Source organism: Salvelinus sp. IW2-2015, linkage group LG15 (genome assembly GCF_002910315.2).
Source record: "Salvelinus sp. IW2-2015 linkage group LG15, ASM291031v2, whole genome shotgun sequence".
Lineage (NCBI taxonomy): Eukaryota > Metazoa > Chordata > Actinopteri > Salmoniformes > Salmonidae > Salvelinus > Salvelinus sp. IW2-2015.
Window position 1 is genome coordinate 64,501,621 of NC_036855.1, and position 27,994 is coordinate 64,529,614.

A 27,994-nucleotide genomic window follows, 5' to 3' on the forward strand; every position below is an offset into this window, starting at 1 on the left:
CGTAGAAACACCATATTAGGAGTGTAACATGTCCGCTTGAACAGAAGTTCAGCCAATTGGAGCACACTATGCATGGTATTTAACAATATAGGATTCTGGGAGTAGTAGTGAGTATGGAAATTATTTCCGTCTAATCCTATGTATTCAACACCTCACTAGACTCCATGTCCCAGCAAGCATCGTATCAGCAACGTATGAATGGACAAGAAAAAACAAGTATTTGAAATGGCGCGAATGAGTTTGTTTACATTTTAAAACCAGCATTTGTTGTTGTTACAAGTGTTGTTATCAGTGTTTGATTTCTCTGCTTGGTAAAGTTATATTCTTTTTGCTCTACAGTTCATATGGAAAATATATGGGGGCATATACAATACCATCAATAACCATATAGCAATTTATAGTGACACCATCCATATTACTGCATTTCTGTAATTGTATTCTTTATTTGTTTTTTTACACTGTACACATTTCCTCACTTAGTAAACACTACATTATACGGCTATGTCAAATGTACAACAGTATTGAAAAACAAAAATATATCTCCCAAGATGCTCATTTCGATTGTACATGGAATAGTACAACCAACACAATCCAGACATTGGCACAGGAAAGACATCCTTCACACCTACTTCTATCAAACTGCTATTGTTATTCATCATCAGTAAGAAAAATGGAGGAGGTCCAATGATTCTCATCTAGATCTTGGGTAGATTTTTTTGTGTGATGTGGATTATATTGCATAGCAGAAACGCCAACAGTTCAGAGGAGAATCGTTTGCTCTATTTTGAATCTGGCCTTTTATAGCAACCATATGTACCACTCATTATTAATTTAACTTGCAATCAGCTCATTCAATTCTCACTACTGAACAGACATGTTGTAAACCTGCCAGGAATGGGCAGAACAGGTGTGGAATAATGAGAAGTTGTTGGAAAGAAGGATGCACTGGTTAGAGGTATTTACACGAAGGCTGTCATTTTATAAATGACTCACTTTCTACCAAGCCATGGTTATGATGAGTACTGTACTGTTGAAGAGTTGTGTGTCAAGTGTGAAGCACTGACATGGCCGTATYGTGATACTTCTCCAACTGAATACATATTGTGCATCACTAGCATACGCTACATTATCTTATTCAGGAGCCTCTTCTTAGGCCAAGTTATCCATATAAAATAGTTGCATKCTACGGTACTTCCAGMGGGATTGATCCAAACTTACKCARTGTCATATTGATMTAGYTGAATCAGTTTRCCACCCTACACAAACATCTATACCATGTCATATTCATACTTATAAAGCATAKTTCTGCATCATTTGCTTCAAGCTCTGCATTATGACAGTTAGAATTAGAACAGAGCAAGCAACTTGACAGACATATCAAAATAATACTGTTCTTCTCRGAAAATATATTAACAGTTTTTSTTCCTTGTTTTCCTTTTTAGAATATAGCCYTTGTCAGCAGTTCACAATAACAATGAAAATATTTAGCTTTCAATAAAGTAGTATACAACAGGTGGGTTATCTTCTTCAACAAAGTGAAAGTCACGGATCGTAATAGAAAACATATTCTTAACGTCTAACAGCAACATTGTTGAGGATAAAAATAACAACACATTTTGAAAGGCTCATTGCACTTAATATATGGCAAATGTAACAGTAGCTTTAATATAAGCCAGAAATCGTCCCTTAATTGTTCAAGTCTCTTRCTGCATAAAAAGGTTTAATTGTTCTTTAGTGGTCCCTAACAGTCTTCCTTAGTCAGGTCCAATTGGTGTGAACGAAGGAGGGCCTAGATACCGATCCCTTTGACAAGTGAAGCTTCTAGGGTAATGTTGAACTCCTGCAAAGTCTGTAGCACTCTGATCAGAGAATTTACCAATGAGCGGTCCTTTATCAGTGCTGTGTCTTCGTACATTTGGACTGTGATTGGACAGTCTGCGAGGAGAGCGATCCAGTGGTGTAACAAATGGTCCCTAGGAAGAGCAGAGAGAAARAGGAAGTTTACCAGACTGACTTCAGGGAACTTTTTTAGTAAATCCTCATACCTGCTAAAAGACAGGATAGGAAGGGCTCAAGCTTGGTTATGACTGAGGCATTATTTACGTTGCATTTAGGCATGTCTGGTCTCGCTATGTGCCACTTAAAAATATTTTTGACAAAGAACAAAGAGAAGGTATTTCATTAAAGTGTCAGGTGCATTTGAGCTACCAAGCCCTGTTCTGCCACAAAGGGTTGAGAGAGAAAGAGGAAGTCTGTGGTGTCATAATTAGTAGGATATATACTGTATGTTTTGAACTAGTGTGTGGAAGCTTAAAGTGGGATTATAAACTGGGTGGTTCAAGCCCTGAATGCTGATTGGCTGACAGCAGTGGTATATCAGACCGTATACAACGGTTATGACAGAACATTTATTTTTACTGCTCTAATTACGTCGCTAACCAGTTTATAATAGCAATAAGGCACCTCGGGAGTTTGTGGTATATGGCCAATATACCATGGCTAAGAGCTGTATCCTGAGTGGCAAAGCCGTCTAAGGCACTGCATCTCAGTGCAAGAGGTGTCACTATAGTCCCTGGTTCTAATCCAGGCTGTATCACATCTGGCTGTGATTGGGAGTCCTATATGGCAGCGCGCAATTGGCCCAGCGTCGTCTGGGGTAGGCCATCATTGTAAATAAGAGTTTGTTCTTAACTGACTTGCATAGTTAAATAAATGTTAAATAAAATATCTGGGCACTCTGCTTTGCGATGTGCATAAAAACAGCCCTTAGCTGTGGTATATTGGCCATATGCCTTATTGCTTAACTATACAACCATAAAAATAATTGTATTTCTATGTATACAACCTCCACACATACTCATACAATGCCCAACAGGATAGGCAGACACACAGTGTGAGGGAGAATGACTGAAGCAGCAGGAGGTGGTGAGGGATCCCCCTAGCACTACAAAAGAGGACAAAGCCTCTCACTCTGTTATTTTACCTTTATTTAACTAGCCAAGTCAGTTAAGAACAAATTCGTATTTACAATGACAGCCTAGGAACAGTGGGTTGTTCAGGGGCAGAACAACCGATTTTTACCTTGTCAGCTCGTGGATTCGATCTAGCAACCTTTCATATACTGGCCCAACACTCTAACCACTAAGCTACCTGCCGTTATCACAGTGATAAATGCTGTGCTGCTATTAGGGTTGAACATTTTGGGGAATATTCAGAGGTGGAAACTTTCCGTGGGAATTAATGGGAATATATGGGAATTAATGGGAATATATAGGTATTAACTGAAATATATGCAAATTAATATTAATACCATTTAAATGTAGATGTTTTTTGCATTGGATATATTTACCATATCATATGGAGACAGAAACATATACCTTGACCTTATCATAAGTAGACATAATTGAAAATGATTAAATCCTTCCAATAGAAATAAAAAAACAATTTAGTTACGAATTGAAATTTAATTAAATGAGTTGACTCTTCACATGGGATGATTTCACTGAACAACAAAAGAAAGGGAATATTGAATGATCCCCACTGATCCATCGCATCTCCCAAAAACGTTTTCAACATACATCTGTAAAATGACAGTCTAGAAACCAAAGCTTGGTTGTCTTCCTATCAGGCTTCCATGTATTCTCCCTGGACCTCCTCAATGTCTACCTCTTGAACATCAGACACTGAGGCCTCATCTTCACTGCCATTTTCCAACCTTGTTGAGGATGGCTCGTTGTCAGGCTCAAAAAGCCACACATTTGCCCAGATGGCCACAAATTTTTCAACCGTTGTATTGGTCAGCCTGTTGCATGCTTTAGTGTGTGTGTTGCCAAAGAAGGACCAGTTGCGCTCTGAGGCAGCTGATGTTGGTGGGATTTGGAGGATGATGGAGGCAAACGGGGAAAGAGTCTCAGATCCACAAAGTCCCTTCCACCAGGTGGCTGATGAGATATGTTGGCACGACTGCCATATTGCATCTCCATCCCAAAGCTCTTGCTTGGAAGTGTACTTCGCCAGACTGCCAAGAACCTTGCCCTCATCCAGGCCAAGGTGGCGAGACACGGTAGTGATGATACCATAGGCCTTGTTGATCTCTGCACAAGACAGTATGGGCTTCAGGCAGAAGTCTTCACACTTTTTGATGTATTTCAGAACTGCAGTTTCCTCTGCTTGGAGCAACAGTGAAATGGGCAGGGCAGTACTGATTTCTACTCTTACATCTGCAAGCAGAGTCTGAACATGATGGGGCTATCCATATAGGCAGACTGTGATATGGCCATTTCCAGGAGACTGTCAAACATGATGACAACACCACCCAAATGGGTGTTGCTGGGTAGCTTCAATGTGGTGCTCTTATTCTTCTCACTTTGCTTGGTGAGGTAGATTGCTGCTATAACTTGATGACCCTTCACATACCTAACCATTTCCTTGACTCTCTTATAGAGTATCTATTGTTTTTAGTGCCATGATGTCCATGAGGAGCAGATTCAATGCATGAGCAGCACAGCCAATGGGTGTGATGTGAGGGTAGGACTCCTCCACCTTAGACCAAGCAGCCTTCATATTCGCAGCATTGTCTGTCACCAGTGCAAATACCTTCTGTGGTCCAAGGTCATTGATGACTGCCTTCAGCTCATCTGCAATGTAYAGACRGGTGTGTCTGTTGTCCCTTGTGTCTGMGCTCTTGTAGYATACTGMTTGAGGGGTYGAGATGATGTAGTTAATTATTCRRTYCCCACYAACAWRRYACCACCCYTCAGAGATGATTGCAATACAGTCTGCTTTCTCTATGATTTGCTTGARCTTCACTTGAACTCTGTTGAACTCTGCYTCCAGCAAATGAGTAGATAAAGCATGTCTGGTTGGAGGMYTGTATGCTGGGCGAAGAACATTCAGAAATCTCTTCCAATACACATTACCTGTGAGCATCAGAGGTGAACCAGTTGCATACACAGCTCGAGCAAGACATTCATCAGCATTTCTCTGACTACGTTTCTCCATTGAGTCAAAAAAACTTCTGATTCCAGGAGAACCATGAGCTGTTGCTATCAATAAGGTGTCTGATTCATCATTTTCACCTCGAATAGAAGTAGAGGGACTTTTGTCAGAGGTTCTTTGTTGTGAGCGCTGAGGGAACTTTATGCACTTGGCCAGATGATTCTGCATCTTTGTTGCATTCTTCCCATTTGATTTGGAACAATATTTGCAAATGTACACAGCTTTTGCTTCCACATTAGCTGCAGTGAAATGTCTCCAAACATCAGTGGCATTTTCCTGTAAAGATGAGAAAAAAATGAGTAAAAAACAAATACAATTCCATGTACAGATAAATAGTGAAGCAGTTAGATTAAACAACTCCTTTGTAAGATACATTGAAAAAAATGAAGCATGTATGGAAACAGGTGAAATAACACTCCTCAGTTAGCAGGCTCAAGGAAGCTAAAACCCAGATGGTAGCAAAAACTAACTAGCAGAAATTCTTAACAGGTTAGAAATGATTTAAACACACTTTGATGTAGGCTACTATTTACTAGTTAACCAAAATTCATGTATGTCATATAAAATATATTCATCCCATCCAGTATTGTAATCAAAACTTACCAGATAGCATGTAGTCCTTGGCTCAGACAGTGTAGTAGTGTGGGCTCAATAGCATCTCATTAGTGTAGAAGATCATGAGAATCAGCTGTACATGTGTTGGAAGAGTGCACTGCACATGTGATGGAAGAATGCACTGTGCATGCAGAGGGTTGCAATTCGATTGAATTGGGGATAGTTTAACCAAAATATGCTACAAGACCTAGAATTGCCTTGTGTATCCCACAACAAAGGTTCACTGTTATAAGCTAACTTTTTAAAATGAATTTAAGAAAAATTCCCCAAATTCCAGGGCTTAACTTCCCATGGAAAATTTCCCGGAAAGTTTCCGACCCTTTACAACCCTAGCTGCTATTAGAGAGATAATGAAAACACCTCTCTTTCAGTTGAATTGAAGATGTCTTGTAAAACATCTCAAACAATCTAATTTGCCCTTTTGACCAGGACATTTAGTGCTGTACAATGAATTCCCATTCAAATGTTCCTGATGATAGCTGTTGTTCTGAGTGTGTTTGTGAGGCTACAGAGGAGATATTACCTGGCACCCAGACACACCAGCATCTGGAACTTCCCATCCTTGCCTATGTTCCTAGATGTGCTGTTGATGGCCCGCATAAAGCGGCAGAAGTGGCGTACTCTGGTTTGCCAGTTCTCATCTGGAGTCACCTCCCTCTGCTCAGCACTCTCAAAGTACACTTGTGACTTTTCTATAAGGAGAAATCACAGACAAAAGACATTGATAAGAGAAACCTCATCCATTAGCATGGCATGGAAGATACTGTATACTGTACACTGTATATTCAGGTGTAATGGTCGTGTTTTGGAGGCTTTACCTAAGAAGTCCCAGATGAAGACATTCTTAAAGAGGCGTGGGGATTTGAAGCCATGCTGGAACACCTGCTCTAAAGCCCAGACTAGACCATACTCRCCACACAGCAGAAGGGTCAGACTGCCCCTCTATAGAAAAACAGACAGGGAAAGAAAAAGWGTGACTYATGTTGTCTKRTTTCAAAGTACCCTGGTCCAACACATCAATTGTGGCCATATGAAAGTGTTCATTTGGAACACATGTGAGTGAAACTATGATCAGTGTTGCCTGCAGTGTACAGACAGTGTACAGGTTGAGGACCCACTGTCTCCTTCACTGTGATGAATAATAGACAATGTGGTGGGGGGTTGTGTCTCTCACCTCCTTCTCTGGCTTGTGGAAGTGCTTCACTATCCCATTGATGGCCTCTCCCACTCCCTCTTGGATCTGACCAGTGTTCAACTCTGGATGATTGCAAAGAGTAAGAAAAAATCAGTCCATGCCAGCAGACACAAGACCCTCAAAAGTTATCTAAAGGCATGGACACACCGGTAGCATTTGCCAGCCGAGAGTACTTAGCACCTCTTAACAGTGTGCCGGCCATAATTTGCAAACCGAGTGCAAACCGATTCTACATGTAGAATCGCGCTGAATGTTTTTCAGTCAAACATCCACCAGAGACCAGAGTGAGGGTGGTCCCTAAAACACACCACGGTGAAAAAACTGCAGACAAACAGGAGATCAACATTTGGTGCTGTGTGTGTAGTCCCTTGATGAAGATTATTGGCTATTATTGATGACGATTTTTGCAGTGTATTTGAATGGTCACTCACTTGGTTTGCTGTTTGGTGAGATGGTGACAAACCTCCTCATCATCCCAGGGGACTGCTGCATGGGGGGCGTGCGACACATTCTGTCCTCATTCTCTGAGTTCGGTGTCACTAGCTCTCCCACCAGGACCCTCTCCAGACTGCCATCGTCCACCCCCTTCCCCAGCCACCGGCCACACGGGAACCTACGCACACACACGAAAATATAACAGTTAGCCAAAGCTTCAACGGGGTCTTTCTTGAGTAGATGCTACTGAAATCTCTAGCATAAGGCAGCTGCTACCAAATATTTCACTCACTTGTAAGCATGACCTGTGATCTCATTCCGGACCATAACATACTCCACAAGCCACTTGGCGTAAAGACCTGAGTTATCATGGCCCATCTGCACTGTGGTCAGCTTGCCTAGGTTCTGGCACTGCGACAGAAGGCAAAAGGCAAAAGTCATGTTAAGGTGAATATATATTGATATTATTATCAAAATACCAGGAATATTCAATCTTGAGGGGAGCACCAACCTCAAAGGTGATCTCCTGAGTGTGCTTGGGGACCTGGAGCACCCCGGTCTCAGCCAGCTCCCCAGACACACACACCCAGGGGTTGGCTGTGAACATGGAGCCTCCTAGTTTCTTACTGGGAATCACCAGCACATGGTATGGGATCACTGTGGGACAGAGAAGAGAGGGAAACCTGAAATCACTCAGTCAAGTACAATATGGTAGCAGGTAGCCTAGTGGTTCGAGTGGGCCGGTAACCGAAAGGTTGCTAGATCAAATCCCTGAGCTGACAAGGTAAAAATCTGTTGTTCTGCCCCTGAATAAGGCAGTTAACCCACTGTTCCTAGGCCGTCATTATAAATAAGAATTTGTTCTTAACTGACTTGCCTAGTTAAATAAAATGGTCACAAAAAGAGCTACCTCTGTCTTCAATATATTTCTCAGTAAGCATCTCAAATCCAGGAAAACAGTTTAGTCAGGAAATAAGTCCAATTCATCTATTACTCTAATCTAATTTCCTGGCACTCACTGATGGTGGTGAAGACATTGGTGAAACAGAAGTAGTCCACAGCGTTGAAGGAGAGGAGGTGGTACAGGAACTGCTCTTTCTCATCGTCACAGCGCAGAAAAGCATAACGCTTGTATAGTTTCCTACAAAAGCAACAAAAAATTTCACTAAAACAAATCAGTTTAGCATTTCACATGATGTAATCATGAATCAGTAGCTGATGAATGTGATTTCCTTGATAAACAACTGGAGAATGGTAATAAAACGGTCACAATGCAATACCTCCATAATGAATCAGCCTGAACGTGACCCACTTCTCCACCATCTCATCAATTATAAAAAACATTGTAAATGTTTAATAGGTGATTGTACTATGACGTTTGGATCTGTCAAAAGAGCTCATATATTATACACGCATAGTTTTCAGACATCAGGTTGATTCATGTGTATGAGACTGAGTGGGACATTCCAATATAAATTAGTGAGGATTTATAAGGAGACTGACTTAAAGGGAATGGGGTATTATCCCAATTACTGAAGCAGAGGCTCTTACAAAAATTACACATTTTGTGTTTAGCTTGATTTGCCAGTTGTATACTAGTGTAACGGATGTGAAATGGCTAGCTAGTTAGCGGTGGTGTGCGCTAATAGCGATTCAATCGGTTACGTCACTCGCTTTGAGACCTTGAAGTAGTGGTTCCCCTTGCTCTGCAAGGGCCGCGGCTTTTGTGGAGCGATGGGTAACGATGCTTCGTGGGTGACTGTTGTTGATGTGTGCAGAGGGTCCCTGGTTCGCACCCGGGTCGGGGCGAGGGGACGCCATAAAGTTAAACTGTTACACTAGGTCCTTGTTGTTTTGCTCACTTTGTAAGTTCATGGTCAGACAGCAGCTTTTTGAGGTGCCTGGACAGCAGTTTCTTCTCCATGGAGAGCCTCACCCAGGCCCTGGCCTTGCCCACGTCTGTCTTGATCTCCCCAATGTTCTGGATGTGTCTACGGAAGATATAGTACACAGCACAGAGGTCAGAGGAGAAAAACACACACAAATGCACATATACACACATATACAAACAGTCATCCTTTCAGAGATGGTCTATAATGTTGTAGCATTTTTTGCATCCTTTGGCCAAGGTGAGCACGAAACCACAAACCTAATATATGATAAGATGCAAGAGCAGGGACAGTCCCTCTGAACAAGGTGATAGAACTCTGCTGTATGTTGTTTTCACCACGGTTCTAGATTCCAGAGCATGCAGGGCTGAGAGGGGATAGCCAGCCCAGCCAGGAAGAAGCCTTGGCCAGCCCCAGACTCCCTGGTGTTTAAGCCAGCCTCCTGTCATCGCTCCCAGCCACTATCATGCCCTCTGTGTCCAGACACATTCCCTTCCACTCCACCTCTGCCAGTAAGCACTGCACTGTCTGCGCTATAAGTGCTCCCCATGCATCCCCCCTCCTCTCTCATCCTTCCTTTCCCTCCCCCTCTTCCCTTACTCTCACGAATTAACCCAATTTCCTCCACTCCACTCTGTTCCCCATGGCAACAGAGCAAAATATCAACATTCACAATGCAGATTGTTATTGCATGAATGGTATAGTAAGACAAACAATGGTTATATGCAATCTGCAGACTAACTACAGGAATCCACCTCCTGTAGAAGAGGAATTAGATAAATGTCAAATAATAAAGAGCACAGCAAGGTAAATATGAAATGTTGATATGTAGAATGAAGCAACCTGGTCAACCTTTATTGTCCATTTAAAGTAAAGATACCCAAATATAAATATTTATCAATTAAAATGTGCTCGTATATCAATGTGACAATGGAAAGAAGACATGACATGTTTGTCTGTGCAGACGTGTGATCAGAGTAAACTTCTACAACAGACTACAGCACTGTAACGGCTTTCGTCGGTGGAAGAATGAGAGGACCAAAGCGCAGCGTGGTAAGTGTCCATAATGTTTAATTAAAGACAATAAACTGAACACTTCCAAATACAAAACAACAAACGTGAAAACCGAAACAGTTCTATCTGGTGCAGACACACAAAGACTGAAGACAACCACCCCCAAAACCCAACACAAAACAAGCTACCTAAATATGGTTCCCAATCAGAGACAACACAAAACACCTGCCTCTGATTGAGAACCATATCAGGCCAAACACAGAAATACAAAACTAGACTGCCCACACCAACTCACGCCCTGACCATACTAAATAAAGACACAACAAAGGAAATAAAGGTCAGAACGTGACAAGCACAGCCATGGGTAGGCCGTCATTGTAAATAAGAATTTGTTCTCAACTGACTTGCCGAGCGAAATAAAAAAAAATACAATAAAATAAACAACTACCTGAGCCAGAGCACCCTCTCCCTGGCTTGGTCTGCAGGGGGTCTGCAGGGGAATTAGGCTGGAAGTAACATGCTGTCACAAAGATCAACCCAGCTCTCTTTACCACCTCCTTCATACCACACAAGGAATGACATCCTGTATGACTCAACACCACTGGCTGTGTGCACCTTAGACAAGACAGTGGTCTGACTGCCTCCCATAAACTATCGCCAACTTCAGGATTCCTCTCAGCGTGGCTGAGCACTACTGTTGATAAAAGTGTCTGCTAAATGAACTACTGTGGATAAAAGTGTCTGCTAAATGAACTACTGTGGATAAAAGTGTCTGCTTAATGAACTAGTGTGGTTAAAGTGTCTGCTAAATGAACTAGTGTGGATAAAAGTGTCTGCTAAATGAACTAGTGTGGATAAAAGTGTCTGCTAAATGAACTAGTGTGGATAAAAGTGTCTGCTAAATGAACTACTGTGGATAAAAGTGTCTGCTAAATGAACTAGTGTGGTACTGTTTCAGAACAGAGACCCACCTGTTTTGAGCCCCACCTGAGCCCCACAACACTCTAACCACTAGGCTACCTGCCTCCCCAAATAACACATATGGAATCATGTAGTAACCAAAGAAGTGTTAAACAAATCAAAATGTATTTTAGATTGTAAAATCTTCAAAGTAGCCACCCTTTGCCTTGATGAAAGCTTTGCACACTCTTGGCATTCTCTCAACCTGTTTCACCTGGAATGCTTTTTAAACAGTCATGAAGGAGTTCACACATATGCTGAGCACTTGTTGGCTGCTTTTCCTTCACTCTGCGGTCCAACTCATCCCAAACAATCTCAACTGGGTTGAGGTCGGGTGATTGTGGAGGCCATCTGATGCAGCACTCCTTCTTGGTCAAATAGCCCTTACAAATCAAATCAAATCTTATTGGTCACATACACATGGTTAGCAGATGTTAATGCGAGTGTAGAGAAATGCTTGTGCTTCTAATTCCGACCATGCAGTAATATCTAACAAGTAATCTAACAATTTCACAACAACTACCTTTTACACACAAGTGTAAAGGAATGAATAAGAATATGTACATATAAATACATGGATGAGCGATGGCCATGCGGCATAGGCAAGATGCAGTAGATGGTATAGAATACAGTATATACATATGAGATGAGTAATGTAGGGTATGTAAACATGATATAAAGTGGCATTGTTTAAAGTGACTAGTGATACATTTATTACATGCAATTTTTAATTATTAAAGTGGCTAGAGATTTGAGTTAGTATGTTGGCAGCAGCCACTCAATGTTAGTGATGGCTGTTTAACAGTCTGATGGGGCCTTGAGAGAAGCTGTTTTTCAGTCTCTCGGTCCCAGCTTTGATGCACCTGTACTGACCTCGCCTTCTGGATGATAGCGGGGTGAACAGGCAGTGGCTCGGGTGGTTGTTGTCCTTGATGATCTTTTTGGCCTTCCTGTGACATCGGGTGGTGTAGGTGTCCTGGAGGGCAGGTAGTTTGCCCCCGGTGATGCGTTGTGTTCTGCACAACGCATCACGGGGGCAAAGGCGGAGTAGGCGGAGTAGTTGCCGTACCAGGCGGTGATACAGCCCGACAGGATGCTCTCGATTGTGCATCTGTAAAAGTTTGTGAGTGTTTTTTGTCACAAGCCAAATTTCTTCAGCCTCCTGAGGTTGAAGAGGCGCTGTTGCGCCTTCTTCACCATTCTGTCTGTGTGGGTGGACCATTTCAGTTTGTCCGTGATGTGTACGCCGAGGAACTTAAAACTTTCCACCTTCTCCACTACTGTCCCGTCGATGTGGATAGGGGGGTGCTCCCTCTGCTGTTCCCTGAAGTCCACGATCATCTCCTTTGTTTTGATGACGTTGACTGTGAGGTTATTTTCCTGACACCGTACTCCGAGGGCCCTCACCTCCTCCCTTTAGGCGGTCTTGTCGTTGTTGGTAATCAAGCCTACCACTGTAGTGTCGTCTGCAAACTTGATGATTGAGTTGGAGGTGTGCATGGCCACGCAGTCATGGGTGAACAGGTTGTACAGGAGACGGCTGAGAACGCACCCTTATGGGCCCCAGTGTTGAGGATCAGCGGGGTGGAGATGTTGTTTCCTACCCTCACCACCTGGGGAGGCCCGTCAGAAAGTCCAGGACCCAGTTGCATAGGGCGGGGTCGAGACCCAGGGTTTCGAGCTTAATGACAAGTTTGGAGGGTACTATGGTGTTAAATGCTGAGCTGTAACTGATAAACAACATTCTTACATAGCTATTCCTCTTGTCCAGATGGGCTAGGGCAGTGTGCAGTGTGATTGCGATTGTGTCGTTTGTGGACCTATTGGGGCGGTAAGCAAATTGGAGTGGGTCTAGGGTGTCAGGTAGGGTGGAGGTGATATAATCCTTGACTAGTCTCTCGAAGCACTTCATGATGACGGAAGTGAGTGCTACGGGGCGATAGTCGTTTTAGCTCAGTTACCTTAGCTTTCTTGGGAACAGGAACAATGGTGGCCCTCTTGAAGCATGTGGGATCAGCAGACTGGGATATGGATTGATTGAATATGTCCGTAAACACACCAGCCAGCTGGTCATGCTCTGAGGACGCGGCTAGGGATGCCGTCTGGGCCGGCAGCCTTGCGAGGGTTAACACGTTTAAATGTTTTACTCACGTTGGCCGCAGTGAAGGAGAATCCGCAGGTTTTGGTAGCGGGCCATGTCAGTGGCACTGTATTGTCCTCAAAGTGAGCAAAGAAGTTGTTTAATTTGTCTGGGAGCAAGACATCGGTGTCCGCGACGGGGCTGGTTTTCTTTTTGTAATCCGTGATTGACTGTAAACCCTGCCACATACGTCTCGTGTCTGAGCCGTTAAATTGCGACTCTACTTTGTCTCTATACTGACGCTTAGCTTGCTTGCTTGCCTTGCGGAGAGAATAGCTACACTGTTTGTATTCGGTCATGTTTCTGGTCGCCTTGCCATGATTAAAAGCAGTGGTTCACGCTTTAAGTTTTGCGCGAATGCTGCTATCAATCCACGGTTTCTGGTTGGGGAAGGTTTGAATAGTCACTGTGGGTACAACATCACCGATGCACTTGCTAATAAACTCGCTCACCAAATCAGCGTATACATCAATGTTGTTGTCTGAGGCTATCCGGAACATATCCCAGTTCACGTGATCGAAGCAATCTTGAAGAGTGGAATCTGATTGGTCGGATCAGCGTTGAACAGACCTGAGCACGGGCATTTCCTGTTTTAGTTTTTGTCTATAGGCTGGGAGCAACAAAATGGGTTCGTGGTCAGATTTGCCGAAAGGAGGGCGAGGGAGGGCTTTGTATGCGTTGCGGAAGTTAGAGTAGCAATGATCCAGAATGCTGGCAGCCCGGGTTGCGCATTCGATATGCTGATAAAATTTAGGGTGCCTTGTTTTCAGATTAGCTTTGTTAAAATCCCCAGCTACAATAAATGCAGCCTCATGATGTATGGCGCCGACAGAGATGGTCGCCTCGCTTCGCATTCTTAGGAAACTTTGCAGTATTTAGTTTTTTTATGTATTATTTCTTACATTGTTACCCCAGGAAATCATAAGTCTTATTACAACTTACCAACATTACGACCAGGAATACGACTTTCCCCAAGTGGATCCTCTGTTTGGACCACCACCCAGGACAATGGATCGGATCCAAGTAGGCGACCCAAACAACGGCGCCGCAGAAGGGGCAAACGGAGCGGTGTTCTGGTCAGGCTCCGTAGACGGGCACATCGCTCACCGCTCCCGAGTATACTACTCGCCAATGTCCAGTCTCTTGACAACAAGGTAGACAAAACATCCCTGAGGTGTGTTTTGGGTCATTGTGCTGTTGAAAAACAAATGATAGTCCCACTAAGCGCAAACCAGATGGAATGGCGTAACGCTGCAGAATTCTGTGGTAGCCATGCTGGTTAAGTGTGCCTTCAATTCTAAATAAATCACAGACAGTGTCATCAGCAAAGCACCCCCACACCATCACACCTCCTCCTCCATGCATCTCACAAACACAGGGCGATTGGAACCAAAAATCACAAAGGACAGATTTCCACCAGTCTAATGTCCATTGCTCTTGTTTCTTGGCCATTGCTCTTGTTTCTTTCTCTTCTTATTATTGGTGTCCTTTAGTAGTGGTTTCTTTGCAGCAATTTGACCATGAAGGCTTGATTCACTCAGTCTCCTCTGAACAGTTGATGTTAAGATGTGTCTGTTACTTGAACTCTGTGAAGCTTTTATTTTGTGCTGCAATTTCTGAGGCTGTTATCTCTAAATGAACTTATCCTCTGCAGCAGAGGTAACTCTAGGTCTTCCTTTCTTGTGGCGGTCCTCATGAGAGCCAGTTTCATCATAGCGCTTGATGGTTTTTGCGACTGCATTTGAAGAATCTTTCAAAGTTCTTGAAATGTTCCAGATTGACTGACCTTCATGTCTTAAAGTAATGATGGACTGTCATTTATCTTTGCTTATTTTAGCTGTTCTTTCCATAATATGGAATTGGTCTTGTCACGCCCTGACCTTAGTTCCTTGTTTATGTCTCTATTTTGGTTTGATCAGGGCGTGAGTTGGGGTGGGCATTCTATGTTTTGTTCTATGTTTTGTATTTCTAGGTGTTTGGCCTGGTGTGGTTCTCAATCAGAGGCAGCTGTCTATCGTTGTCTCTGATTGAGAACCATACTTAGGTAGCCTCATTCCCACCTGTGCTTGGTGGGTAGTTGTTTTCTGTTTTGTGTATTGCACCTTGCAGAACTGTTCGTTTGTCGTTTTGTTGTTTTGTTCAAGTGTTCGTATTTATTAAAAGTATTATGAATTCTTACCACGCTGCACCTTGGTTCTCTTCTCCTTCTCCCGACGACGTTTGTTACAGGTCTTTTACCAAATAGGGCTATCTTCTGTATACCCCCCTACCTTGTTACAACACAACTGATTGGCTCAAACGCATTAAGGGTAGAAATTCCACAAATTAACTTTTAACAAGGCACACCTGTTAATTGAAATGCATTCCAGGTGACTACCTCATGAAGCTGGTTGAGAGAATGCCAAGAGTGAAGTAACTGTTTTGGTTACTACATGATTCCATATGTGATATTTCATCGTTTTGATGTCTTCACTATTATTCTACAATGTAGAAAATAGTAAAAATAAAGAAAAACCCTTGGACTTTTGACTGGTCCTGTATATATATATATATATTTAATTGTTTTGTTGTTGCCTGTTTTGCATGTTATTTTGGCATTAATACGTGTCACATATCAGTTTGCAAACAATGTAAAAAACGAAATCATTGAGTTAATAAAGCTGCATACAAACAGTCTTTTTTTTGCCTTCTTGAGTAAGGCAGCTCCAAAATGCAGGTGTTTCAGTCTAGCTCAGTGCTTTCTGTGGTGGTGGTGGGGCAGCCAGTGAAAAATACGGAGCATAGGGTTGGTAATGTTCTCTAGTTGTGCCGTGATTGGCTCAGTGTTCTGTCACTCATGGGGACACTACGTCACTGCAAAATCTACGGGGAGAGCTCGAAAATTCAAGCTACATTAGAAGTGCCCATCCAAGAAGGCTCAAGGTCATTGGCCACAGATAAAATGACTTTAAATCACATTATATCTACCGTAGCTTTGATTGGACTGATCATGTCAACATCATACTTTCAAAATCTTAGCAAGGAAGCTAGACAAGCAGTCATCATCATGAATCATGTCGACAATCTACTGGCAAATCCTTTTCAATCCTTGTCATATGAAGAGAAATTATAGATAAAATGTAGCGGTGCTCATCGGCCATTGGACATAAACATTACACGACAAGTTGGAAATCGCAAATTCACCAATGAATTGTTTGGAAGGAATCAGTGGCTAACTGCAAGCGCTGCAAAGCAATCACTAGCCTGCTATTCAGTGGAGTGGGTGTGTGATATGTCTGGGTTTCAGGGTCTCTTTTCCAAGCTTAAACAGATAAACATTCATGCTGTCAATCCAGCATGATTTCCGCCGCGTTCAAGACAACTGGAAACTCGGAACAAGGACATTTCAGACTTCAGTAAATTCAAAACAACTGGGAAATCTGAAATAAACAATCTCCGACTGTGAAAATACGTTTTGATTGGTTGTCCAACTTGGAATTCCAAGTCGGGAACTCTCTTTTTAGAGCTCCGACCTGAAGATCACTGATGTCAACCTTGTTTTTGATTCAACCTTGTTTTTTCCCCCCGAGTTCCCAGTTGTCTTGAAAGTACCATAAATCCAGAGAATGACATACTTTAATGACAAAGTTTGATGACAAAATTTGCCCACAAGGACCGCCGCACCACCTTCCTGTTCAAGTGAGCACAGCACATCAAGGTCAGTCCAAAAATGTATTGTATGCTGCTGCATAAATTATGTAAAATGTCAGGAAAATATGTATACTGTAGCTGAGAAAGTAACACTAAATGGATGTTGTTTAGTAAGCTGTTAGTACCCCATGTGCCTTACCCTAAAATTTTGGTTCCTTTCCCCCTCATACTTTAGCCTACTGTTCTGACTTGATGGTGCACATGTAGCCTATAGCCTGTTTAAGAGATATATAATCATTGAATATTGTAAAAGCTTTCATTGTCAGCTTATCCTTATATTCCCCCTTTATTTATCCTATGGCTCTGACTTGGTATACAGGGAGAATACTGTAAGAACAGCCCATGTTCTAAATTCTGTCTCTGTACATTAGATAAGTGCTGAACAAATAGTTATATTGACTTAGTCCGTCCTAGCTCGCTCATTAATGTCTTAATCGAAAATTACATATTGCCTCTTATCTGCTCGTTGTCCCCTTGTCTGCTGCCAGACAAGGCTCCGCTGATTGCCAGGTGTAGCAGTGGTAAGGATTCACTCCATGGTGCTGAAAAGAAAGCTCTGCTGTTGGGACAGCTTTATGTAGGCCCTAACAGTTTGTGGGCACCGTTTTTCACCGTTATAGTGCAATTCATGTATTGTTTAGTGTTGTGTAGTGGCTTTGCTGGCATGCATCTAAATACATTTTGGGGAATTTGCCACCAAGATTTACATGTAAAAATCGACACTGCTGGTATAGCATTTGGACCAGACATGAGGGGCCAGACATGAAAATCATGAGGAATGTAGCTCAAGTCCAATCAAATAGAACACAAAGATGGAAGGCTAAGCATTGAGTACAGTCATGGCCAAAAGTTTTGAGAATGACACAAATATTAATTTCCACAAAGTTTGCTGCTTTAGTGTCTTTAGATATTTTTGTCAGATGTTACTATGGAATACTGAAGTATAATTACAAGCATTTCATAAGTGTCAAAGGCTTTTATTGACAACTACATGAAGTTGATGCAAAGAGTCAATATTTGCAGTGTTGACCCTTCTTTTTCAAGACCTCTGCAATCCACCCTGGCATGCTGTCAATTAACTTCTGGGCCATATCCTGACTGATGGCAGCCCATTCTTGCATAATCAATGCTTGGAGTTTGTCAGAATTTGTGGGTTTTTGTTTGTCCACCCGCCTCTTGAGGATTGACCACAAGTTCTCAATGGGATTAAGGTCTGGGGAGTTTCCTGGCCATGGACCCAAAATATCAATGTTTTGTTCCCCGAGCCACTTAATTATCACTTTTTCCTTATGGCAAAGTGTTCCATCATGCTGGAAAAGGCATTGTTTGTCACCAAACTGTTCCTGGATGGTTGGGAGAAGTTGCTCTCGGAGGATGTGTTGGTACCATTCTTTATTCATGGCTGTGTTCTTAGGCAAAATTGTGAGTGAGTCCACTCCCTTGGCTGAGAAGCAACCCCACACATGAATGGTCTCAGMATGCTTTACTGTTGGCATGACATAGGACTGATGGTAGCGCTCACCTTGTCTTCTCCGTACAAGCTTTCTTCCGGATGCCCCAAACAATCGGAAAGGGGATTCATCAGAGAAAATGACTTTACCCCAGTCATCAGCAGTCCAATCCCTGTACATTTTGCAGAATATCAGTCTGTCCTTGATGTTTTTCCTGGAGAGAAGTGGCTTCTTTGCTGCCCTTCTTGACACCAGGCCATCCTCCAAAAGTCTTCGCCTCACTGTGCGTGCAGATGCACTCACACCTGCCTGCTGCCATTCCTGAGCATGCTCTGTACTGGTGGTGCCCCAATCCTGCAGCTGAATCAACTTTAGGAGACTGTCCTGGCGCTTGCTGTTCTTTCTTGTGCGCCCTGAAGCCTTCTTCACAACAATTGAACCGCTCTCCTTGAAGTTCTTGATGATCCGATAAATGGTTGTTTTAGGTGCAATCTTACTGGCAGCAATATCCTTGCCTGTGAAGCCCTTTTTGTGCAAAGCAATGATGACGGCACGTGTTTCCTTGCAGGTAACCATGGTTGACAGAGGAAGAACAATGATTCCATGCACCACCCTCCTTTTGAAACTTCCAGTCTGTTATTCGAACTCAATCAGCATGACAGAGTGATCTCCAGCCTTGTCCTCGTCAACACTTACACCTGTGTTAACGAGAGAATCACTGACATGATGTCAGCTGGTCCTTTTGTGGCAGGGCTGAAATGCAGTGGAAATGTTTTTGGGGATTCAGTTCATTTGCATGGCAAAGATGGACTTTGCAATTAATTGCAATTTATCTGATCACTCTTCATAACATTCTGGAGTATATGCAAATTGCCATCATACAAACTGAGGCAGCAGACTTTGTGAAAATTAATATTTGTGTCATTCTCAAAACTTTTGGCCACGACTGTATATGCTGTACATATACAGCATATATATATATTATATTTAAAATAATCATAGCTGGTAATCAAGTGTTTATGCCTGCTGCAAAGCTTGAGATGCATGGCTATGAGGCTGATGTCAGTATTTTTCCACTACATATGGTCCTGAATCATTGATAATATTCTGTATAGACTGAAAGTGCTTTTTGTCAGTGGGCCACAAGATGGCAGTGAAAACACTTTGAAATCATTGCATTCTGAGGTATGATCAATCAATCATTATCTCACCTTGATTCGAAATTGTTATTTTCAAAGAACTACGTAGAGGTACGAAGGCATACATTTGAACCATTTCTGCCGCTACAGAAGGGACAATCAACACAGGCAGAATAGTATAATATCATTTGCAACATTCCCCTTACAACATTCCATCATTTCAAGACCATATGACTTGAAATGTATATTCACGAGGATACTTGGCAAATAGTGTAGGCAGAGCATCTGAAGACACTGATACTGATACTGTGGTAGACCTGGTGAATGGATGAGGAGACTCACCTCATGTCCCTGATCAGGGATACCTTGAGAGGGGGCAAGGCAGCGCCAGCGTCAGACTTGCGTCTCTCTATGTTGTGGATGAGACCTGATGTGGGGAGGAGAGAGAGGGATGTGGCTATGGCTTTAAATCACCGTCCATTTAACACATTTCAACGAGTGGCTTACCTGGGGGACCCAAACCGGCCGGTGCTGCATCCGTCTTCTCTTTGCTCTCCTGATAGTGGAGCAGGTGGGACCACAAGGCAGATTTACCCTGGCAGATGAAGATGGAGATGCGGGAATGAATGAATACGCATTGAATGCACCTAAATGCATACATGTGTGTTAGTGTGTATATAAACAGTTTTTAAATAATACTTGTGTGTGTGTGCTGACCTGTTTGACCTGCAGCCCGTGGCTCCAGATCCTCTCCAGCAGGTCACAGAGGGAGGCGATAAGTGTGTTCTCCTCCACGCCTGTAATGCTGACCTCCCCATGACCCAGCTCCACCGCCTCCCTGCCCATCTTCTCAACCAGCATGCGCTTGGTCTGGAGGGACACACACATAACCATACAGGGAGATTACCATCTCTGGAGGCCAGATGGTTGACACTACAGGTGCTGGATCTCAATATCCAAGTAATAGTCTACTGCAACGGTCATTGACATCAGAATACTTCTGAGTGACATTGAAACTAATGGAGACTCACTGAAGGTGTCGTATTTCAATATCCATGCAATAGTCTACTGCAATAGTCTACTGCAATGGTTATTGCAATCGTGATATAGGAAGACTGGTAGTTACTGTACCTTATTCCTGCACTCTTTCAGCAGACCCTCCACAAACTTCCAGTTGGTCTGAGCGATGACGGAAGGGGAGAGGTTGGACAGCTTGGGCTGCCGGATGGTAGTGCCCAGGTTCCTGGCCTCCTGGATGTATTTCTGTAATGAGACAGAGAGGACAGGGTCAGAGAGGACACACATGGAGTGGCCTAAGAGTAAGCTATACACCAAGGGAGAGTAATCAATCTGGCTCAATGTTCATCATCACATAAACACAGAGGGTCACACCACTCGGCAACCAACCACAGAACGTATACAGTGCATACAGTGGATAGATTTCTGGTAACTACTACAGTGAGGGATTGATCATTCCAGAGGAGGGAGAGGGAGGAGCTCTGAGTCAGTTGTATAATGAGCTGAGCTGCCTGTACTGAGGTCATTTCATGATGGACGATGTGTTTCTGTCTTTTAACTTTCTGACCTCAACATCCATCCTGGGAGGCGTGTCAGCGCCATGGGTTTTCTGGGATGCTGTCAAATCAATCTAAATATTGCTTTCTTAATGTGCACCCTAAAGTGTAACCCTAAACCTGAGAAGAAACCCTGGAAAGTGATCTGGAGTATCAGGTAAAGCTGTGATGCTAGGAGGAGGAGGGAGTGAGGACCACATGGGGGGAGGGGCCGTGTGGACGTGGTGTGAGGCTCAGGCCCCACCCACTGCCAACACATACCACATCCACAGTCACAGACTTTAGACAGGGCCTGAAGGACTGCGAGAGCCAGTAGTAGTCTAGAAACAGCAGGAGCTGCAGCTCCGGGAACAAACACTCCACATGCTGGGAGCGTGTGTGTGAGATGGAGAGAGAGAGAGAGAGAGAGAGAGAGAGAGAGAGTGTGTGAGAGAGAGAGAGAGAGAGAGAGAGAGAGACAGACGGAGAGAGAGAGAGAGAGAGAGAGAGAGAGAGAGAGAGAGAGAGAGAGAGAGAGAGAGAGAGAGAGAGAGAGAGAGAGAGAGAGAGAGAGAGAGAGAGACCAAAGAGAGAGTGTGTGAGAGAAATACAGTAGGTAGATAGTAGGTGTTAGAGGGATAGAAAAAGACACAGAAAGAGAGGTTAGGTCAAGAGGAAATAATTGAGGTATAGAGAGTAAAAAAGAAAATGGACAAACAAGACTTTAATTCAATCGTTCCAGACATTAGATATTTAGAAGTGAATACCGCAAGCCATGAAGAAGAGTGAGGAAGAAATCGACAAGAAACTAACGATAACACAAAAACAGAWAGACAAAATCCATGCGAATATGGTTTGMYAATGTTAATCCCGTTTTTCTAGGGCTGCTTGATGTCCRCTCACCTCTCTCTGGTCGTTGTCCAGGTAAAGGTGTTCAGCGTGTTGTTTCTGTCTGTCCTTCCTCCTCCACTGTGCTGGAGCACTCCTCTTCGCCCATCTAACATACAAACAAAACAACTTCACTTAGAAAGACACYAAAGCCAAATAGCAAAGATAGAGACAAAACAAACATATTTTTWKAGTATTATCAATCAAAGTATGTAAATCAGTCTCTCTTGRGGAGGTGTGATCCTCACTTGTTGCTGACGGGTCCAGTGGAGAGCACGTCAGACTGCAGKCGGGGGAAGAAGCCGTGTTCGTAGCGACCCTGGCCAATCTTCATATCCAGCAGGTGGGGATGCAGGGCCGTGTGGTCGATCTTAACCACCCGCATCTCTATGGCCTTCTCTGGGGTGACACAGAGAGGGGAGGAGGATGAGGTAATGTCACAGCAGATCCATTAGCACCAACCGTCATGGAGGATTTAACAGTCTTATGTCATGGTTAAGCCAATCTGTGAGTGGCTATGAGTCATAGCACTGAGTAGTCACATAGATTCACCACTCCACATCTCATCTCTGACTCCTCACCGCCACACCTCCATGCTGTGAGTTATCATCACCTGACCTAGGGTTCCAAAATTCCTTTAACCTTATCAAAATTGCCAGGTTTTCCAGAAATCCTGGTTGGAAGATTCATGATTTCCTGCTTATTCCCTTCTGTTTCTGGGAATCTTCCAACCTGGATTTCTGGAAAAACTGGGAATTTTTGTAAAGTTATCAGAATTTTGCATCCCTAACCTGACCCAACACTCAACATCATCAGCACCAATGACAGCAGGCTACATAGTTAAGACTATTACTACTGTGTAGATAACGGTGTAATGTATTAGGTTAGTACATAACTGGTATGCATGCAATGAATCATACAATTACAGAGAGGAATTTGAAAGAATTTATAGTGAGAGGAAAGAATTCAACAGCTAAATTAATTTTGACATTAATTATTCCAGGTGCTACTGACTGTTCCCAAAGACAGAGTAGAAGAAAGACCCTGTAATCATATTGTTCCCATAATGCATTGCAAGCACAAACAATAACCCGCCACCAAGGTGAAATAAGGATTGATTATTACTAAGGTGAGCCTTGTAGATCTCTAACCCAATGGAGTGAGGTTCAGGGGAGACAAAATCAATTTTCTCATATCGCTTTTGAAGGAGTTTGTCTGAAAACGAGAACAGTTACGTCTGTTAGCAAAGAAAGGTTCAAATAAATCAGTGTGGAAGGATTTGAGACATGTGTGTCTTGAAAACATACAAGTATCTTGCACCATCTGAGACAATGATCCCTTATTAGTATAGGTGTGAAAATGGGTTTCCTCTTTTCTTACCCGCCTCGTCGATATTGGTGCACGTCTGGTACATGGAGGTGCGCAGGGTGGGCGTGCGCACGTTCAGCATGCGGATTTTGTCCACGCGAGAGTCAAACACCCTCAACGTGTGTTCCTTGTCCTCATCATCATGGCAAAGGATCTTACTATCGATGAAGGAGGCGAACATCTGAGTCTCCAGGAAACGGGACAGGAAGGGCAGGTAGGGCTCAGGCTGATCAGAGAGGAAGGATGCCTGGAATCAACAAGAATCACATCACAAAATGAAGTGAGGACTCCCGGGGGCCAATTAATATGAAAAGCTTTAAAGCGCATTGAAGACTTCCACTCAAATTAATGTTTCAGAGTCTGGAGTGGGACTGCATCCCAAATGGCACCCTATTCCTTATATCAAATCAAATCAAAGTTTATTTGTCACGTGTGCCGAATATGCTTACTTACAGGCTCTAACCAATAGTGCGAAAAAACGGTATGTGTGTGTGTGTGTGTGTGTGTGTGTGTATGTGTGTGTGTGTGTGTGTGTGTGTGTGTGTAGGTAAGTAAAGAAATAAAACAACAGTAAAAAGACATTGAAAATAAAGTAGCAAGGCTATATACAGACACGGTTAGTCAAGCTTATTGAGGTAGTATGTACATGTAGGTATGGTTAAAGTGACTATGCATATATGATGAACAGAGAGTAGCAGTAGCGTAAAAAGAGGGGTTGGCGGGTGTGGGACACAATGCAGATAGTCGGGTTGCAATGTGCGGGAGCACTGGTTGGTCGGCGCAATTGAGGTAGAATGTACATGAATGTATAGTTAAAGGGACTATGCATATATGATAAACAGAGAGTAGCAGCAGCGTAAAAGAGGGGTTGGGGGGGGCACACAATGCAAATAATCCGGTAACCATTTGTTCAGGAGTCTTATGGCTTGGGGGTAAAAACTGTTGAGAAGCCTTTTTCTCCTAGACTTGGCACTCCGGTACCGCTTGCCATGCGGTAGTAGAGAACAGTCTATGACTGGGGTGGCTGGGGACTTTGACAATTTTTAGGGCCTTCCTCTGACACCGCCCGGTGTAGAGGTCCTGGATGGCAGGCAGCTTTGCCCAGTGATGTACTGGGCCGTACGCACTACCCTCTGAAGTGCCTTGCGGTCGGAGGCCGAGCAATTGCCGTACCAGGCAGTGATGCAACCGGTCAGGATGCTCTCGATGTTGCAGCTGTAGAACCTTTTGAGGATCTCAGGACCCATGCCAATCTTTTTAGTCTCCTGGGGGGAATAGGCCTCTTCACGACTGTCTTGGTGTGTTTGGACCATTCTAGTTTGTTGGTGATGTGGACACCAAGGAACTTGAAGCTCTCAACCTGCTCCACTACAGCCCCGTCGATGAGAATGGGGGCGTGCTCGGCCCTCCTTTTCCTGCAGTCACAATCATCTCCTTAGTCTTGGTGACGTTGAGGGATAGGTTGTTATTCTGGCACCACCGGCCAGGTCTCTGACTCCTGTAACGTCCTGACCAGAGTTCTTATTGTGTTTTGCTTGTTTAGTGTTGGTCAGGACGTGAGCTGGTGGGATTTCTATGTTGTGTGTCTAGTTTGTCTATTTCTGTGTCCAGCCTAATATGGTTCTCAATCAGAGGCAGCTGTCAATCGTTGTCCCTGATTGAGAATCATATATAGGAGGCTTGTTTTGTGTTGGGATTTTGTGGGTGATTGTTTCCTGTCTCTGTGTTTTGTCTGCACCAGATAGGGCTGTCTCGGTTTTCACATTTGTTATTTTGTTACTTGTAGTAGTGTTACCGTTTATTCGTCTATTAAACATGTTGAACACTAGCCGCGCTGCATTTTGGTCCTCTCCTTCATCCCAGGAAGAAAACCGTGACACCTCCTCCCTATCGGCTGTCTCGTCATTGTCGGTGATCAGACACTGTTGTGTCGTCTGCAAACTTAATGATGGTGTTGGAGTCGTGCCTGGCCATGCAGTCGTGGGTGAACAGGGAGTACAGGATGGGACTGAGCACGCACCCCTGGGGAGCACCAGTGTTGAGGATCAGTGTGGCAGATGTGTTGCTACCTACCCTCACCACCTGGGGGCGGCCCGTCAGGTAGTCCAGGATCCAGTTGCAGAGGGAGGTGTTTAGTCCCAGGTTCCTTAGCTTAGTGATGAGCTTTGAGGGTACTATGGTGTTGAACGCTGAGCTGTAGTCAATGAATAGCATTCTCACATAGGTGTTCCTTTTGTCCAGGTGGGAAAGGGCAGTGTGGAGTGCAATAGAGATTGCATCATCTGTGGATCTGTTTGGGCGGTATGCAAATTCGAGTGGATCTAGGGTTTCTGGGATAATGGTGTTGATGTGAGCCATTACCAGCCTTTCAAAACACTTCATGGCTACGAACGTGAGTGTTACGGGTCTGTAGTCATTTAGGCAGGTTGTCTTTGTGTTCTTGGGCACAGGGACTATGGTGGTCTGCTTGATAGCAGACTATATAGTGCACTACTTTTGACCATAGCCCTAGGGCCCCTTATCAAAAGTAGTGGACTATATAGGGAATCTAGTCCCTGATCTCACCTTGTCAAAGTTCTGCATCTGGTCCCTGTTGCTGAACCAGGACTCCTTGTCCTGGTTGGGCTGGATGACAAACACCTCGTAGTCGGCGAACATCTGGGTGAAGCGGTTGGCGAAGACCTCTCGCACCTGGATGTTGAGCTGGTGCATCTTCAGCTCCTCCTCATCACACTGCACCTTCAGGTCCTTGTTGCTGCTGGCATCCTCCCTCACATCCAGCTGGAAGAGGGAGAGGGGGAGGAAACACAGCGGCTCAGGAAAACAGCACAGAAAAATAAAGTGAAAAAGAAGAAGAAAAAGAGGGTTTGATGACAGAAGTTAAGAAAACCATAGAGCAGGGGTCGACAACAGGGGTCACCAAAAAATATAGACATATGTGATCGTGTAATCAAGGTATGAAATTATTGTTATTATCAAATCCAATCAATGTTTGGGCTTAGTTGTGGTCAATTTGCAGTGTTCAAATGATTAGAATGATGTTCTGGCCTCCCGACCATCCGCTGTGATAAGATTCGGCCTGCGGCTGAATCTAGTTGCCTACTCCTGCCATAGAGGGTATGGGTTTCTAACACATGATCTTATCTCCATGTTAGCTCAGGCTGCTGGAGCACTGATAGGGGCATAGGGGAGGAAGTCTGAGACGTTTTGATTTATTGAAAAAAAAACTGAAAACACACATTCCTCTGTTACAATCAAAGTGTGACACAGTTGCAGATCTCAACATGCAAGAGCAGGACAAAAGGACACAGTGAGTCGCCTATACATGTCCGCATAGACTTGAAGATGAGTAATGGCTACGAAGCCCAGATCAGATGGCAGGGATGTGACCCACTGAGCCCTCCTCTAATTCATCGCTCTACACCACTGACCCTAAATCAGGTGGTTACCTTAATGTGGGACATGGCCACATTGACCTTACCTGAAGCCTTACCCACGAATTGAGGAGCTAAAAGCAGACTACCAGGGCAGGCAATCTCCTCAGAGAAAGCTAATGCTAGCCCCTACTAGTCCATAAGCTGCTTACTATGGGCTCCTACAGATATGGAGAGTTGGAGAGACCTCCTCTCGGTAGTTAAAAGCTAATCCATTCATTCACTGGCCTTTAATGTGATTTTGCTGAAACATTACCATCTATTACCAACGGCCCTCTGTGTCTTGTTCAAACCAGATGGCAATTAGGTTCTGTATGGACGCCAATTTTCTGTTGATGGCAATGTAACAGACTTCCTCCGTCACCAGGGCTGAGCACAGCACACTCGGAGCTAGCCGGCAGCAGCTTACATGGGCAGCTCATAGACTGCCTTTCCCACCACAGTATCTTTGCTCTACAAACCCCTTAGTCATTTTCAAAAGAGTGTGACAGACATGCAGTATTAATCTGCATGAATCTACACTGAATATACCAAACATTAGGAACACCTTCATATTATTGAGTTGACTCTACAAGGTGTCAAAAGTGTTCCACAGGGATGCTGGCCCATATTGACTGCAATGCTTCCCACAGTTGTGTCGATTTGGCTGGATGTCCTTTGGGTGGTGGCCCATTGTTGATACTTTAACTGTCTCCTCTCCTTCATCTACACTGATTGAAGTGGATTTAACAAGTGACATCAATAAGGGATCATGGCTTTTACCTGGATTCACATGGTCAGTCTATGTCATGGAAAGAGCAGGTGCTCTTAATATTTTGTACACTCAGTGTATATGCAGACTATCTAGAATAATATGTTCCAGTCAAACGGATGACTGTGGCCCTGCTCTCACCTTCCCCAGGCTGACCCCAGTCCTCTTGACCAGGGCCTGCAGTCTAGCGATGGTCTCGTTCTCCCTCAGCAGGTAGGAGTTGAGGGGCGAGCTGGCCAGGTTGCCGTTGCGTCTGTCCGTAACCATGTCGGTGGAGCGGAAGCCCCGGTGTTTGGCCTGGCCCTGGCTGTGGAACGGGTTCCCCTCAGGAGACACGCCGAAGGCCAACAGCACCTCGGAGATCTCCTGGATGAACTCTAGCTTGTTGGGGAACAGAGGGAGGTCCTCTGGCAGCTCGATGAAGTGGTTGTCGATGTCCACGAAACACAAGTTGGCCTGGAATGACAGGCGGTC

General features: G+C 43.9%; 1 protein-coding gene across 4 annotated transcripts in view; it reads right to left on the reverse strand.

Annotated features, from left to right (window-relative positions):
- Window positions 1-419: 419 nt before the first annotated feature.
- Window positions 420-27,994, reverse strand: part of dennd5a (DENN/MADD domain containing 5A) — a 74,092-nt gene continuing 46,517 nt past the window's right edge. For 2 of the 4 annotated variants that reach the window (XM_024001783.2, XM_024001782.2), the window contains 19 exons: window positions 27,662-27,976; window positions 25,901-26,116; window positions 23,348-23,582; window positions 23,093-23,182; window positions 22,216-22,366; window positions 21,983-22,076; window positions 20,658-20,789; window positions 20,244-20,396; window positions 20,034-20,121; window positions 19,869-19,953; window positions 9,106-9,234; window positions 8,263-8,384; window positions 7,755-7,900; window positions 7,536-7,654; window positions 7,240-7,421; window positions 6,788-6,870; window positions 6,432-6,555; window positions 6,137-6,305; window positions 420-1,973 (listed from right to left, as the gene is read on the reverse strand). In XM_024001783.2, the coding sequence (XP_023857551.1) occupies window positions 1,790-1,973; window positions 6,137-6,305; window positions 6,432-6,555; window positions 6,788-6,870; window positions 7,240-7,421; window positions 7,536-7,654; window positions 7,755-7,900; window positions 8,263-8,384; window positions 9,106-9,234; window positions 19,869-19,953; window positions 20,034-20,121; window positions 20,244-20,396; window positions 20,658-20,789; window positions 21,983-22,076; window positions 22,216-22,366; window positions 23,093-23,182; window positions 23,348-23,582; window positions 25,901-26,116; window positions 27,662-27,976 (2,817 nt within the window). In that variant the 3' untranslated portion in view covers window positions 420-1,789. The remainder of the gene's footprint in view (window positions 1,974-6,136; window positions 6,306-6,431; window positions 6,556-6,787; window positions 6,871-7,239; window positions 7,422-7,535; window positions 7,655-7,754; window positions 7,901-8,262; window positions 8,385-9,105; window positions 9,235-19,868; window positions 19,954-20,033; window positions 20,122-20,243; window positions 20,397-20,657; window positions 20,790-21,982; window positions 22,077-22,215; window positions 22,367-23,092; window positions 23,183-23,347; window positions 23,583-25,900; window positions 26,117-27,661; window positions 27,977-27,994) is intronic. The other 2 variants (XM_024001784.2, XM_024001785.2) reach the window with 1 other exon arrangement.